At 43.4% G+C, this 16,234-nt stretch overlaps 1 protein-coding gene across 21 annotated transcripts in view; it reads left to right on the forward strand.

Annotated features, from left to right (window-relative positions):
- Positions 1–16,234, forward strand: part of MAGI1 (membrane associated guanylate kinase, WW and PDZ domain containing 1) — a 732,128-nt gene that overhangs the window by 656,614 nt on the left and 59,280 nt on the right. For all 21 annotated transcript variants that reach the window (XM_061618714.1, XM_061618715.1, XM_061618723.1 and 18 more), the window contains one exon: positions 5,198–5,414. In XM_061618714.1, coding sequence (XP_061474698.1) covers positions 5,198–5,414 — 217 coding nt within the window. The remainder of the gene's footprint in view (positions 1–5,197; positions 5,415–16,234) is intronic.

A 16,234-nucleotide genomic window follows, 5' to 3' on the forward strand; every position in this document is an offset into this window, starting at 1 on the left:
AGCCACCATGCCCCTCCATAAGCAGCTACATTAAAAACTATTGTTGAAAAATGTAGCATTTTGTGTCGCAAAGAGCTTCTAGAGAAATGGCAGTACTCAGGATTTTTTTGCTTTCTCTGCTTGGCTCTGTTTCTGTTCTGTTTTAGTATCTATCTAGTATATCACTAGGTGGTTGTAGACTAAGGACCAAATTAGTGTTGCCGGCCCCATGTTATGAAACACTCTTCCAGCAGAGGTTTGGCAGCCATCCTCACTTTGGACTTTAAGGTATCTCTTGAAGATTTTTTTGTGCCAACAGGCATAGGCAGCTGTTTAAAATGTTTTTTGATGATTATTTTGTATTGCTTTTAGATGTTTTTATGTTGCTGTACCCCATCCCAATGTTTTGGAAGAAGATAATATAGAAATACTTTCATAAATCAATCATAAAATTATATATTACACTTAAGTGTGGTAGCTATGTCTTAATTTTTACTTTAATCAACTACCATTGCATCTCGGTGATTCTTACTGGGAAGGCAGCATCCAAGGGGGAAGGTAGGCTTATCTCTTCATATCTCCAGCAAAATCAGAATGGAAATCTCCTCTGCCCACTCCTACAAGCATAGCTGCAAGAGAGGAAACTGCCATTCTCATCATGGGAGGTTAAAAAAATAAGCCTTCCCCTCCCTGAGCTCTGCTTTCCATGTAAGAATTGCTTCCTGTGCCAGTTCGAGCTTCTTTAAAGTCTGTTTGGCAGGTGTAGTTTGAAGCTGAACCCCTGCCCTAGGAAGTTCCCAGTGGGATTCCCCAATAGGAATTGGTGCATTGCCAGCAAGCCCTGCTTGTGAAGGAGCTCGCTTAAAGCTCCCAATTGTTCCTTTCCAGTCACTGCCTTACCTGCCCCTTACCTGACATTACATATGACATCAGGTGTGGCACAGTTTGTGGAAAACTATGTTGTGGGTCAAATTGGGACCCATGTGTCCTGTTCTCACTAGGCTCCTCAAGAGGCAAGAGACTTTCCAGCAGAAACACAAGTGAAGGCAGCACGGGGGCAGTATCCAGGGGCAGTTCAAAGTGAAGAGTCTACCACCACAACAAAGGGGTCAGGCACAAAACAGGGTCAGATCAGTCCAGGGCAGAGCTTGGAAAAGTTACTTTTTTGAACTACAGCTCCCATCAGCCCCAGCCAGCATGGCCAATGGCTGGGGCTGATGGGAGTTGTAGTTCAAAAAAGTAGCTTTTCCAAGCTCCAGGGGCAGGAGCCAAGCAGTCTGCAAGCAATGCAGTCTGGGGGAAGGCAAGAGACAGGTCCAGAGTAGTCTGAGGGCAGGTCTGGCATTAACAATCAATCCACAGACAGGTCAGGTACAGAGCTGGTGCATAGACATTGTTCTAGCAGCTCTTCCAGCATAGTACTGGGTTTTTATGCTGGAGTTTTTGAACCACACCCCAAACCTCTGCTGACTGCCATTGATCACCTGCAGCCAGACCTTTACTCCCAAGGATACCCTTACTCCAGATGAGTCCAGGCCTGTAATTGGGCACTCCTCCGGATGGGCCGGGTCTCCATCTGGCATTTAAAGCGATGCCTCTCCCTTGGTCTCAGGGGCCCATTCATCTTTGATGTCAGAGGCCAAACTTGCCCTGGGGGCCAATGGCCCATACTGGGCCTCACTGTAGGACCCTGGCTCCTCACCCTCAGATGGAGCCTGAGCCAAGGCTGGGTCTAAGGCCGGAGTCGTATGGCCTTCCTCTGATGATTACTCCCCTGGCTCGGACCTGATGCCATGCCAGGCCTAATTAGGCTCATGGGCCAGAGGTTCCCCACCCCTACAGTAATCAATTAAAGGGGGAAAAGAGAGAGGCATAGTTGCATGCTACATATTAAGGGAACATCTGGTTTGGCCATCAAGTGAAGGTTTAGAGTATTCAGTAATTGTCATTTGTTTGTGCCCGAGGTTGTATCCAATAGCAGTCCTACTCAGAGTAGACACATTGAAATTATAAAGATGACCCAGGTTCATTAATTTCAGTGGGTATACTCTGAGTAGGACTAGCATTGGATACAACCAATAGTTCCTTGTCCTGACAAATAAGTACTGTAAGACTGAACATAAAATAGCTCCTGTGATACAGAATGGATTTCATAAAACCCATGATAACTATGAGATAAATCAAACTGCCAGACTCACACAATTTCTTTTTTTGGCCCAGGCTAGGATAGCGGCAGAACCTTGCTATTTTGGAACTGCTTAAAAATTATTTTGCACTTTAAAATATAATGAATGAATGAATTTTATTATACGGTCACAGACCCATCGTACAAAAAATACAACAAAATACATAAAAAATAAAAACATAATATATTAATATAACAGTATAATCCTATAAAAACACAGTTTAAAAGGAAGAATTCTTTCGTCTTAACTGGATTAAGTTTAAGAATTTGGCAAAATATATATAATTATTTAAAAAGCACCACAGAAAAGGACTTCATAAAACATTTCTCTTGAATTGACTCTAATGTGGTATGTGAGGCATTAGACCCAACATATTTTAGTAGGGCTTCTCTGAACATTGAATATTTGTGGCACAAAATGGGGACTTCAGTAATCCCAAATCTCTCCTCAGATTCTCCAATAAATTCCTCACTCGATAGATAGACAGACAGACAGACAGATAGCGTGTGTGTGTGTGTATACACACACAGAGACACACAGAGAGAGGTATACATACAGGCATGCGTGCGTGCAGACGTACACACACGTGTCATCTTCCCTGATTGACTGGGAATGTGATCATTTGGGGATGGTGTGGTAGCTGAACTCCCTCCCAGAGTAAGGGCAATACTCAAGAGATGTCACAGTTCAGAGTGAGGATAGAGTGTTTCTTGCTGTCACCTTGAAATGGCTTCAAGAAAATGCCATTGAACCAATGAGAATTAGCTACATGAGTGTCACAAAGCTGACTTGATTGAAGGCATGTAGCATTACACTCTCTGAGTGGATGTTGGGAAATGGAATGGATCTTGGCCACAGCTGCCCCTGGATCACTGTCCAATATCCTGCTGTGAAATTAAAGGCCCATTTTCGCTAAGCCCTGATTATTGTATCTCTTGTAAATGAAGCCTTGGTTGCAGCGTGCAGTATTTGTCATTTCAGTATGTTTTATTTGTTGTGTGTGTATAGTCTCATATTAATGTGAATTTATATTTATGCTTTGAGGACCATGAAGATCATTTGAGCAGTCAGATGGGTTAATGCAGTTTTTTCAAGCTCTGTTATGGGAATTTTGGGGCCCTGTATTACTGTTCTTCTCTTGCAGTGAGCTGCTGCAGAAAAGGATTGGGGAGCATGCTCTGTTCCATAGGAAAAAGGCCATGCCTGACAGAAATGTTGAGCACCTTACACAAACTAAAATCATGACTTGGAAAATGCTCTAGAATCCACTGTGAGGGTTCCTTGACAAATCATTCGGTGATAGAGTGAGATCTCCCGAGTAAAGAGTTTGAAAACCACTATTTTAAATAAATGGGAGTTCTGTTTGTAATTTATGTGATGCTTCTCAGTATTTGCATAGCTGCAAATGTTTGCAATGATGACATAACATTGCTCTAATACTGGCTGATTGTAACAACTTGTGATATTGTTCTGTTGTAACTGTTGATGTATGGAAGATAACTACACCCTGTGCATTAGTACACACTGGTGAAGTATCTATGCTGTTAGTGCCCCCATTATCTGCCATTATAATTACAGATCATGTAGATTGAGAAACTTCTTTCATACTTTCATTGAATTGAATTGAGTACCTCAACTGCTCTACCTCAGCACTATTTAGTTATATCAGGGGTGCAAAATATACTATCGAACTACAACTCCTGTCATCCTTAACCATGCTGGCTGGGGCTGAGGGGAGTTGGAGTCCAAGAATATTACAAGGGGCACAGATTCCACATCTCTAACATCAAACCCAATAAACTATGCTATGTGACATGCATTGTCTAAAAGTTGTAGTTATATAGAGTCATCTAACATTATTCCCACGATAAAGTTTTCATCGGATGCTTTGTGGTCTAATACAAATCAACAGAAGTGAAGGGAAATTGGGAAGGGCCATTACTCAGTGGTAGAGAATCTCTCTTGCAGGCAGAAAGTCCCAGACTCAATCCTCAGCATATCCAGGTAGGGTTGGGAGACACTTTCTGTCTGAAATCCTGGACAGCCACTGCCAGTCAGTGTAGACAATACTGAGCTAGATGGACCAATGGTCTGACTCAGTATAAGGCAGTTTTCCATAAGATATGGGAATTTAAATCTCTCCTTGCCCATTCACTGGAGCATAGGTTGCAAAGAATTCTGCCACACTTCAGCCTAACAGCAGTTTTAAGTATTCAGCCCCATTTCTCCTAACTTCTTTACTCACAGCTTCTGTTGTGAGATGTTTCATTTGATTGGGAAACAAAGACGTGGTTCTTGGCTCCTGGTCCATTTAATTTCTTGCAGCTATATCATGGCCTGTGTGAGTTTGCACCCCTCCATCAGTGTGGGACATGACTTTCACACCTATTGTTGGTTGGGCTAAAGGCAGGTTTCTTAAGGGAAGTTGAGTTCAGAACAGAAAACAAGGGAAGACTGTACCCTGAAGTTTAATTTCTATTTGCAGGTGTTGTTTTTTTTCCCTTTTCATTTTTAAGGTTCAGTACAGGTCCCAATCAACTTTGCTTTGGTGCTAGAGAGAAGGCTAGGGTACATGTATGAGAATTGGTGGATGTGCATCCAGATGTGTATATGTAAAATAAAGCATTTTTATCTATCTTGCATTGTTCAGTTCTGACTGACAATATGCACCACTCCTAAATTTAGAATGGTGTTCTTAAGAGAGGGCGAAAACCTATTGAGGTACTAATGTATAAGGAAAGTTTGATTTCTGCTGTCTCTGTCTATGAAGGGTTGCATTTTTTTCTGTGATGAATGGTTTTCTCTTTCATGCATCTCTCTGTCATTCTGTCTGTCTATCCTTGGGGAAATTTCCATATACTCAGCACAAATTGGAAATGGTAGAAGCCAAAGAGTGACTTTATATATTCATTTAGGGGCATGCAGAAATGCTGGACCTAGAGAGGGAAAATACCATGGGAAATTGCTCACTTGCAGACCATTAACCTTATTGGGATCCCCCCCCCCTTCTTCTCCGGCTTTTTTACTTACAGCAACCGCTTGAAAGGAAAGACAGCCAAAACAGCTCTCAGCACAGCGTCTCCAGCCAGCATAGCACACACACTGCTTCACCTGTCCACAGCACTCAGGTGCTTCCTGACTATCCTGCCACTGAAGCACCAGCTGTGGATCAACCAGACAACGCTGGGCAGAAGAAGCCAGATCCTTTCAAAATCTGGGCCCAGTCCAGGAGCATGTATGAAAGCAGACGTGAGTATCAAATCAAACAGTATTATTTTGGTGGCAGACAGCAGCATTCTTTAGCTATTGAAACTCTTGGTGTAAGGAGACATTTTCCTAGATTGGAAGAATAAATATGTCTTTTCATTTCTCAATACGGTGCAAGCAAGTGATGCTATACGTTGCTTGAAATGGATGAGATTGCGAGAACACGATGACAAGAAGCTACAGAGATCAGTAATTTACAAGTGGTTGACATTAATCATTTTTGACTGTAGTGATAGGTCTTTGATTGTCTGTAGTAAGTGGGTTTACTGCATAATTGTGAGAAACAATACGCAAGTATTTTCAATAATGTTTCTTCCACATTTACTCCTTTTTCTTTAAAAAAATCATTTTCTAAATGGGAGTCAAATAAACACATTATAAGAGGTTGTCCAGATCCCTTTCTAAGCTTAGCACTACAAACTCTTATGAACCCAATCCTGCAAAGCTCTTAATTAAAGCATTAGTTGAAATTTAGCCCCATAGTAGCATGGTTTGACAACATGTAGGAACATCATACCCCTTCTGTGCCTGTTCAATTATTCCTTCATGTTTTTTATAAGATTTCAGTCTCGATATTTGCAGGCATAAAGGTTAAGACCAAAGAAATAATTTTGCTAAATTAAAGGAAGGTTATAGCTTACTAGCTGACCCACATGCTGCCTTTTATCATTATCATCCTATTTCAACTATGCAGAGGCCAAATAGATACCGTAAACAACTTTTATTGTCAGGTATTAATAGATGCACACTAATAATTCAACAGAGTTTTGATTCTCCTCCAAGAATATGAAATGGGTTCCAATGAGCCCTTTTCGTCAAAGAAAAATCAACAATCTTTTTCTCCCCCATTGCAATCTGTAGAGCATTAGTTACTTTTTTAGAGTCTTTGGCATCCTGTAGAGTCAAGCATTTCAAAAGCAATCTCACATCACAAAATGCTGCTTGTTGTAGGCTTGGGATTTCTGCATAGTTTGTGATTATCTGAATAGCCTCATAACATAAGGCCAGTCAAAACCATTTACGTAATATGTCATTGAAAAAAAGAAATGGGGACAGAGGCTTTGGGGCTAAAAAGGTATTTTAACTGTATGACCTCTCGTGTTTCAGTTGTTTTCCTTCATAATAATTCATTTCTTTTTCAACAACATGGCACAGGAATACATTCACAGCCCATTCTCGTATGTTCTTCTATTTTTTTGTTTTCCCGGAGACATATAGTGAAATTCAGTGCTGCCATTTTGCTCATGGAATGACTTTGATCTAGCAGAGGCGTCTACAAAAGTAGGATGAGGCTATTTTTCTCTGATTTCTCCTGAAATCTCCCATGCCACCTCCTACCCTCTTCTGGAGGGTCCTCCAACCCTCTGAAACAGATGTTCAAGTGTGGTGTGGTGCAGGAAGCTGCACTGGAAGAGTGAATCTGCAAAAATCACTTCCCCTTCTCTTGCGTTAGTGGATGCTTCCACTGCATCAGAAGCCACTCCACAAGCAGAATGGCAGCATTGGATTTCACCCCATGCAAGTCATTGCAGTGGCTTCATACTGGCTTTTGTGGTCGCATTTCTACATTCTCAGAAACAGAGTGCCCACTATTTTCTAGTGCAGCAGAAGTCATTCCAAGAAAGGGACCACTAATGTTAGTTTTGAGCTTTGTTGAACATTCACTTTCTTAAGGACTAGCATCCTTTCCTAGGAACAGGATATCACCTATTCATTGCATGATCTTATCCTAGTCTGCATCTGTGTTGGAATTGCTTTTTAAGATTTTTTTAAAAGATGTTTTTAACATGTTTTGTTTTAATATGTTTTTAAAGATATTTTGTTGTAATATATTTTAAAGTCTTGTTTTTAAAGATGTTTTAGAGTGATTTTAGTGTTTTTGTTTCCGGCTCTGGGCTTCTTCTGGGAAGAAGGGTGGGATATAAATTTAATAAATAAATAAATAATATTAAAATTATAGCCACATTTTACACAACTATTATTTGAATCAAAATGACTATTTCCCTTATTGCATGCTATAGCTGTCATAGTTACACATTTTTTTTAAAAAAGCAAGACATTAGGAGTGAACAAGATATTCTAAGGTCAGAACTTAAACCCACATGGCTGCTGCTTTTAAAAAACAAGTGTTATTTAATTTAATTCTCTGCTCCTCTTCTGTAAATCTGGGATAGCTGACTCCTGACATCATGCTAGTAATTGCATATCAGCTGCTACTATATAGCATCAGGGAAATGCAAAACACTGTCAAATCTGGACCCAGGTAAGCTCTACTAGATATTGTGGGAGGGAATAAAATGCACCTTTGCCATTTTGGTGCCAGCTATGTATTTAATGTGATGTGTAGGTAGCTCTGGCTGTAGCATCACTTGTGAAGGTTTTTGAGCTCTTGTTCTACTGCATTAGATTTTCCCCTTCCCCAAATAGATGCTTGCATTGTCCATGACCCCTGCAGCCATAAAATTGCACTGGGGAAGATGCTGCAGGACACAGCTACTTAGCCCCTCCATCCACATCCCTTGCTACGGCAAGTTTTAGCAATCCCACCTTATACCTGGATTTGTGCAAATAAAATTGGTTTGGGGGCTGGTCCTCTCCCTTCAAGCGACTATTTATTTCTGAGATTAATAATAATAATAATAATAAATTTAATTTCTTTGTCGCCTATCTGGCCTATCTGAGCTCTATCTCTCATTTAAATCTTCACCAGAGTTGGCTGTGGATACCTTGTCCAAGTGCCTGGAGTCCGTAAGTGGATGGATGGGAGAGAACAGGCTGAAGCTGAACCCCGATAAGACTGAGGTATTACTAGTGGGGGACAAGGGAAGGTTGGGTGATTTTGACCTGGTACTTAATGGGGTGAGTTTGCCCCTGAAGGACCAGGTCCGCAGTCTCGGGGTCATCTTGGACTCCCAGCTGTCTATGGAGGCTCAGGTTTCTGCAGTGAGCCGGGCAGCTTGGTACCAACTTCATCTAGTACAGAGGCTGCGACCCTATCTTCCCATACATCTGCTCCCACGAGTGATACATGCCCTGATCTCCTCTCGATTAGACTACTGTAATGCGCTCTACGTGGGGTTGCCCTTGAAGACGGTCCGGAAACTCCAGCTGGTACAAAACGCGGCGGCACGCATAATAAAGCAGACCCGCCGCCGCGATCATATCACCCCAGTGTTGATTGAATTACACTGGTTGCCAGTTGTATACCAGGCCCAATTCAAGGTGTTGGTTTTAACCTTTAAAACTCTATACGGTTCCGGCCCAGTTTATCTGAAGGAGCGCCTCCAGTATCACCAAATATGCCGCCAAACAAGATCAGCCTCACAGGACCTTCTCTCGGTCCCACCGACTAAGACACCTAGGTTGGTGCGGACCAGGGAGAGGGCTTTTTTGATCGTGGCCCCCACCCTCTGGAACTTACTTCCCTTTGACCTTCGGCATGCCCCCTCCCTGTTGACTTTTCGCCAAGCCTTGAAGACCTGGCTCTTCAGGCAGGCCTATGGGATCTCTGGGGTGGGTTAGGTTTTACACTGTATTAATGTAAGATGGTTTTCAGATGAGATGTTATGATATTAATAATGTAATGATTATGTATATGAGCAGATTGTATTTTATATTGTATTTTATATTGTACGTCGCCCAGAGTGTCCGTTCAGTCGGACAGATGGGCGTCTGCTAATAAAATTTTATTATTATTATTATTATTATGGCCACTCTAGGCGACTTACAACATTGTTAAAATACAATTAATAAAATACAATAATACAATATAAAAACAATACATCTGCAACAACAATATTAAAACTGGGCAGAAGGCATTACAGTTATAACAATTAACCCTCCCCGGATACCCCGAAGGCCTGCTGAAAGAGCCAGGTCTTTAAGGCTTTCCGAAATACATTTAGGGAAGAGGCGTGCCGGAGATCTTGTGGGAGGGAGTTCCAAAGAGTGGGGGCCGCCACTGAGAATGCCCTCTCTCTTGTACCCGCCAATCTGGCTGTTTTTGTTGGCGGGATTGAGAGAAGGCCCTGTGTGGCCGATCTTGTCGGGCGGCATAATTGGTGGCGTTGAAGGCGCTCCGTGAGATAAACTGGGCCGAAACCGTGTAGGGATTTAAAGGTCAATACCAACACCTTGAATTGGGCTCGGAAAACAACTGGAAGCCAGTGTAGGTGAACAACACTGGTGTGATGTGATCTCGGCGGCGACTATTCGTAAGTAGTCGAGCCGCCGCATTTTGTATCAGTTGTAATTTCCGGACCGTTTTCAAGGGTAACCCCACGTAGAGCGCATTACAGTAGTCCAAACGAGAGGTGACCAGGGCGTGTACCACTAGTGGGAGCTGATGAACAGGAAGGTAGGGTTGCAGCCTTCGTATGAGGTGTAGTTGGTACCTGGAATCAAGCACAACCCCAAGGCTGCGGACCTGGTCCTTTAGGGGTAGACTCACCCCATTGAACTTCAGGTCAAAGTCACCCAACCTTCTCTTGTCCCCCACAAGTAGTACCTCGGTTTTATCAGGATTGAGCTTCAGCTTGTTCCTTCCCATCCATCCACTCACAGGTTCCAGGCACTTGGACAAGGTCTCCACAGCCAACTCTGGTGAAGATTTAAACGAGAGATAGAGCTGAATGTCATCCGCATATTGATGACACTGCAGCCCAAATCTCCTGATGATTGCCCCCAGCGGCTTCATATAGATGTTAAATAGCATGGGAGAGAGGATACATACAACTCTTTCCACAGATCCTTTCTGTGTTTCTATTGGTTTCTCTCTATACTATTTATTTCCTTGCATTTCTCTGTTCTTTGCTACTTTATTGAATTCAGTTGGAGACCAGCTCCTTTCTAGTCTGCTGCAGTTGCAAACACACAACTTTATTGTTGCTGTTTCCCACTCTTCTCCCAAAGGGAGCCCAGGACAACAAGCAACAAGCGATACAACACTAAAAACATTTAAAAAATCTTAAAAAGCAAGATGCAGACTGGGATAAGGTCTCTACTTAAAAGACTTGTTGAAAAAGGAAGGTCTTCAGTAGGTGCTGAAAAGACAGCAGAGATGGTATTTCTCTAATACATAAGGGGGGGGGGAATTCCAAAGTGTCAGCGCCACAATGCTAAAAGTTCACTTCCTATGTTGTGTGGAACAGATCTCCAGATGACATGGGGCCTGCACGAAGCCCTCACCTGCAGAGTGCACTGATGGACTGGGCATATAATGGGTGACATGATCTTTCAGGCATCCTGGTCCCAAGCTCTTTATTTATTTATTTATTATTTGATTTATATCCCGCCCTTCCTCTCAGCAGGAGCCCATGATCTTTAGGGTTTTATACACCAAAACTAGCACCTTGAACTTAGCCTGGTAGCTAATTGGCAGACAATTTCATGTTTTATAATAAATTTGCTCTGAAATAACACTTGTCGATGTATGGGAATGAGTGACCTTTGTTAGTCTAGAGGCATGATTCTCACTTAGGGTACAAGGAACCCCCAGGTTGAAATGCTGCCTCTATTGCATCTGCAGAGTGCTGTCCCAGGAGACTGTTCCAAGTGGTCTGGAGCCTGGTCGGTCCAGTTGCTCCGGAACCAATGGAACATGCTAAGGCCTCCTGTGACGAGTTTGCTAAACACTTTGCGGAGAAAATCGATCATATTAAGAGTGCTGTTCTGTGCGCTGTGGACACAGTGAGCGAGCCAGAGGTGACCAGTGGTGCTCTGGTGGTGTGGGATCGGTTCCAGCTTCTTCCATCTGATGAAGTGGACAAGGTGCTTTCAACCTTAAAGCCAACCACTTGCTTACTCAATCCTTGACCATCGTGGCTCATTATGAGCTGCAAAGATAGACTGGGTGAGGGGATCAAGATGGTGGTAAATACATCTCTCGATGAGGGAGTAATGCCATCAGTGCTCAAGGAGGCAGTAATAAAACCAATCTTAAAGAAGCCCTCCTTGGATCCCCAAGATCTGAACAACTTTCGCCCAGTCTCAAATTTGCCATTCTTAGGCAAGGCGGTTGAGTGGGTGGTGGCAAAGCAGTTGCAAGCGCACTTGGAGGAAGCGGATTATCTGGATCCATTTCAATCGGGCTTCAGGCCTGGACATGGGATTGAAACAGCCTTCGTCGCCTTGGTAGATGATATGAGGAAGGCGTGGGATAGGGGCGAATGCACCTTCCTTGTCCTCCTTGATCTCTCAGTGGCTTTCGATACCGTTGACCACGTTATCCTCCTGGACCACCTGAAGAGGTTAGGCATGGGGGGCACTGTATTGCAGTGGTTCCATTCCTTCCTCTCTGGTAGGTACCAAAGAGTGGCATTGGAGGATGAGGTCTCGGATCCTTGGCCTCTCACTTGTGGGGTGCCACAGGGTTCCATCCTCTCCCCGATGCTGTTCAACATCTATATAAAGCCGCTGGGGGCAATCATCAGGAGATTTGGGCTGCAATGTCATCAGTATGCAGATGACACGCAGCTCTATCTCTCATTTAAATCTTCACCGAGGTTGGCTGTAGAAACCCTGTCCAAGTGCCTGGAGTCGGTGAGTGGCTGGATGGGAAGGAATAAGCTGAAGCTGAACCCTGACAAAACCGAGGTACTGTTTGTGGGAGTCAAGGGAAGGCTGGGGGATGTGGACCTGGTGCTCAGTGGGGTACAATTGCCCCTGAAAGACCAAGTCCACAGCCTGGGGGTCATTCTTGACTCCCAGCTGTCCATGGAGGCTCAAGTCTCGGCTGTGAGCCGGGCGGCGCTGTATCAACTCCATCTGATACGGAAGCTGCGCCCCTACCTTCCCAACCATCTGCTCCCACCGGTGGTACATGCCCTGGTCACCTCTCGCCTAGACTACTGTAATGCGCTCTACGTGGGGTTACCCTTGAAAACGGTCCAGAAGCTGCAACTGGTACAGAATGCGGCGGCTTGTCTGATTAAAGGCAGCCGCCGGCAAGATCACATCACTCCAGTGCTGAAGGAGTTGCACTGGCTACCGGTTGTTTACCGGGCCCAATTCAAGGTGTTGGTTTTGACCTTTAAAACCCTACACGGTTTTAGCCCAGTCTATCTGAAGGAGCGCCTCCAGCATCGTCAGGGATGCCACTCAACAAGATCAGCCTCAGAAGACCTTCTCTCGATCCCACCGGTTAAAACAGCTAGACTGGTGAGGACTAGAGAGAGGGCGTTTTCAATAGTGGCCCCCACCCTGTGGAACTCTCTCCCAAATGATCTCCGCCATGCCCCTTCTATGATGAGCTTCCGCCGGGCCTTGAAGACCTGGCTCTTCAGGCAGGCTTTTGGGGTGGGTTAGGTTTTTACTGTTATGGTTTTAAATTTTAACGTTTTAATGTATTGTTTTTTATCTTGTACGTCGCCCAGAGTGGCTGGACAACCAGCCAGATGGGTGACTAATTAATAAATAAATAAATAAATAAATCCAAGAGTTGGCCATCTGGTTAGCTGCTATAGGAAAACGAATGCTGGGTGAAAGAGGGTCCTTCATTTGAATTACCAAATAGCTTCATGGTCTTGACTTGAATGAGTACCTAAAATATAAAGAACAAGATCATCATTCATAAAACTCTTAGAACCTTCTGAAGGCATAGGTGGGTGCACCTGTATAGGCAATAGATTTGGTTCTTTATTCAGATGTTTCACTAGAAAAGACAACAATGGTGGGAAAAACAGAAAGAAGTAGAAAAAGAAGAAGGCCAGACAAGAGATGGATTGATTCCATAAAGGAAACCACAGACCTGAACTTACAAGATCTGAACAGGGTGGTTCAGGACAGATGCTCTTGGAGGTCACTGATTCATAGGGTTGCCATAAGTCGTAATTGACTTGAAGGCACATAACAACAACAACAACATTCAGATGTTAAAACATATATATCATACTTTGCATTTTACTTTTTGTTCTTGTGAAGCTGTCTTCGAAACCATTTGGCGGAAATACAGGATGTGTATTTATTTATTACAATTATTTACATCCTACCTTTCAGGATATAAATCCTTTCAACGGGGCTTACAAGTAGTAACATTCAATTACAAAACTCAGTATGTAAATATTTATTTACATAGTCCATAAATAAATCTCCAGTGAGCAGATTGCCATGCTACCAAATTCTTCCAAGCTACACAGGAAGTGGATTGGACTGTGAAAGACCAACCCAAATGGTGTTTGCATTTTGACAGATTTGTAGGGCAGTACAATATCTCAGAGAGGAGGTCAGGTCTCCTGCTCCCCTGGTGCATTCACTATAGCTGTCCAGTTTCCCTGCTTTTTAAAGTTTGATAGAAATATCTGTTGGCTGTAGGTACGTTCTTAAACTGCAAGGTTTTTTTGCCTATTACTGAATTTCTCTGCTTTTTAATCTGGTCGGTAAGAAATGGGATCCTGTGCAAGTTTGCTGAGAATAGATGGATCATTTGCATGCTTATTGAGTTCAATAGGCTTTACTACCCTGCAATCATGCTTAGGATAGGTGAAACTGACCATGGGGGATGGGGAGGGGAAGAGTAGGGGAGGAATAGGGAGAGGAGGAAGGTCAGAGGGGAGGAGGTAGATGGGAGCAGGCAGGAGGGGGAGGGGGGAGGAGGGTAGGTTTGATGATTTGCATTCTTATTGAGTTCAGTGGGATTTACTCCCATGTAATCATGCTTAAAAATGTAAATATACTGCCTTCAAGTCGATTCCGACTTACGGCGACCCTATGAATAGGGTTTTCATGAGGCTGAGAGGCAGTGACTGGCCCAGGGTCACCCAGTGAGCTTCATGGCTATGTGGGGATTTGAACCCTGGTCTCCCAGGTCATAGTCCAACCCCTTAACCACTACTCCACACTGGTAAAACTGACCAGGGAGGAGTAGGAGAGGGAGAGAGGGAGGGCTGGAGTGGGCAGGGGAGGGGGGGAAGAAGGGAGGAGGAAGGGAGAGGAGAGGGGAAGGAGGGGAAAGGCAGGTCTGATCATTTGCATGCTTATTGAATTCAGTGAGATTTACTCCCATGCAATCATGGTCTGGATAGGTAAAACTGACCATGGGGAGGAGGAGGGGAAAGGGAGAGGAGAGGGAAGGAGGAAGGGAGGGGAGAGGGGAGCGGGAGGAGGAGGGGATTGGAGGGGATGAGAGGAAGGGGCAAAGGGAGGGGGAGGGAATGGACAAGAGGGAGGGGATGGGAGGAGGAGGAGGGGAGGGCAGGTTTGATCATTTGCATGCTTTTTGAGTTCAGTAGGATTTACTCTTGTACAATCATGGTTAGGAAAGGTAAAACTGATCTGGGCAAGAGGCAGGGAGGGGAGGAGAAGGGCAGAAAAGGGGTGGGAAGGAGATTGGGTGGGTGGGCATTGGGCAGAGGGAAAGCCTCTTTCGTTTCCAAAAGGAAAACACTGTGAACACTACCATTGTTTTTCAGCGTTTTCGCACCTTTTTATTCTACAGCAAGCACATGTAGTCTGCCACCCAAATTTAAACTAAAGTTGTCCCTGACCACATCCACACAAGACCTTTATTTCACTTTAGACAGTCATGGCTTCTCCCAAAGATTCCTGGGAAGTGTAGTTAGTGAAGGGTGCTGAGAGTTGCTAGGAGATGTCCTGTTCCCCTCACAGAGCTTCAAGCAGAACGGCTGAGTGTTAAACCACTCTGGCCCCTGGAGCTCTGTCAGGGGAATAGGAGTCTGCTAACAACTCTCAGTACCCTTCACGGACTACACTTCCCAGGATTCTTTGAGAGAAGCCATCACTGTCTAAAAGTGAAATAAAGGTCTGGTGTGCATGTGGCCCCCTGATTAGCCAAGCACAATAACTGTGAGTCTGGCTTTTCGGACACTTGACAGTTGGTTCTTACTGAGCATGCCTGACATTATCATTAAGTTCAATGCTAAATTTCTTAAATTAATTAAACATCGGCCAGGCATTTTTTTTAACTTTTAAACTGCAGAAGATGAAGGTCAGAGTATGGGCAAGGTCAGTAATAGGATTACAGGTACTCTGTGAACATAACTGATTTTTAATTAATTTCAACAAATTATGAGACCACTGACAGAAAAAAAGTCTAACAGGGGTCTGGATTTTCTCTCTCTTTGAGGTCTCTATTCTGTTTTGTGTATCGTCATGAAAATGTTGTTAAGCAAGCGTTTCTGAGTTTAGAACTATAAGTTTTGTAAGGTTTTGTTTTGAAATGAGTTTATGGAAAGCATCAGAATAGCATGGGGGTATTTTCAATTTAACATTGCGGAATGCGAAAAATCCATGTTGGCTATAGTATGCAGCCACTCTTGTGGCTGTATAATATTATATTTTATTGTGTTACAATTTGAGTTCTGTGGCATACAATGATATACAATATATAAGAACAAAAAAGAAGCAATAAAAAGACAATGAAAAATAATACAGGATCTAACACAGCGCGTTATAATTGCTACAAGTGGCAGAGAAATCATTAAGTGGTCTGCCAATACCCTCAGCAGTTTTCAAGCAGTCCATGGGAAAAACTAGCTTGGGAACCACTGCACTAGCACATTCAAATTCTCTCAAACTCTTGTGACTATATAATTGGGAAACTTGGACTCGTATGCCTACTTCAGAGACCATTATGATCTCTAAAACTTGCAGTACCAAGGTGTAAATCACCACTTAGTCACATGATCAGTCATCTTTGATCAGTCTTAATTCTCTTTCAATTAAATGGGAATAATAATTATTACCTAATCTGGATGGGATGTCTTATGTACACCAATCTTGTTGGAATGTTGTAAAACTATACTAAAGCCAAAGCCTATCCAAAAAGCAAAACAAAAAAATCCTTT

Source organism: Rhineura floridana, chromosome 3 (genome assembly GCF_030035675.1).
Source record: "Rhineura floridana isolate rRhiFlo1 chromosome 3, rRhiFlo1.hap2, whole genome shotgun sequence".
Lineage (NCBI taxonomy): Eukaryota > Metazoa > Chordata > Lepidosauria > Squamata > Rhineuridae > Rhineura > Rhineura floridana.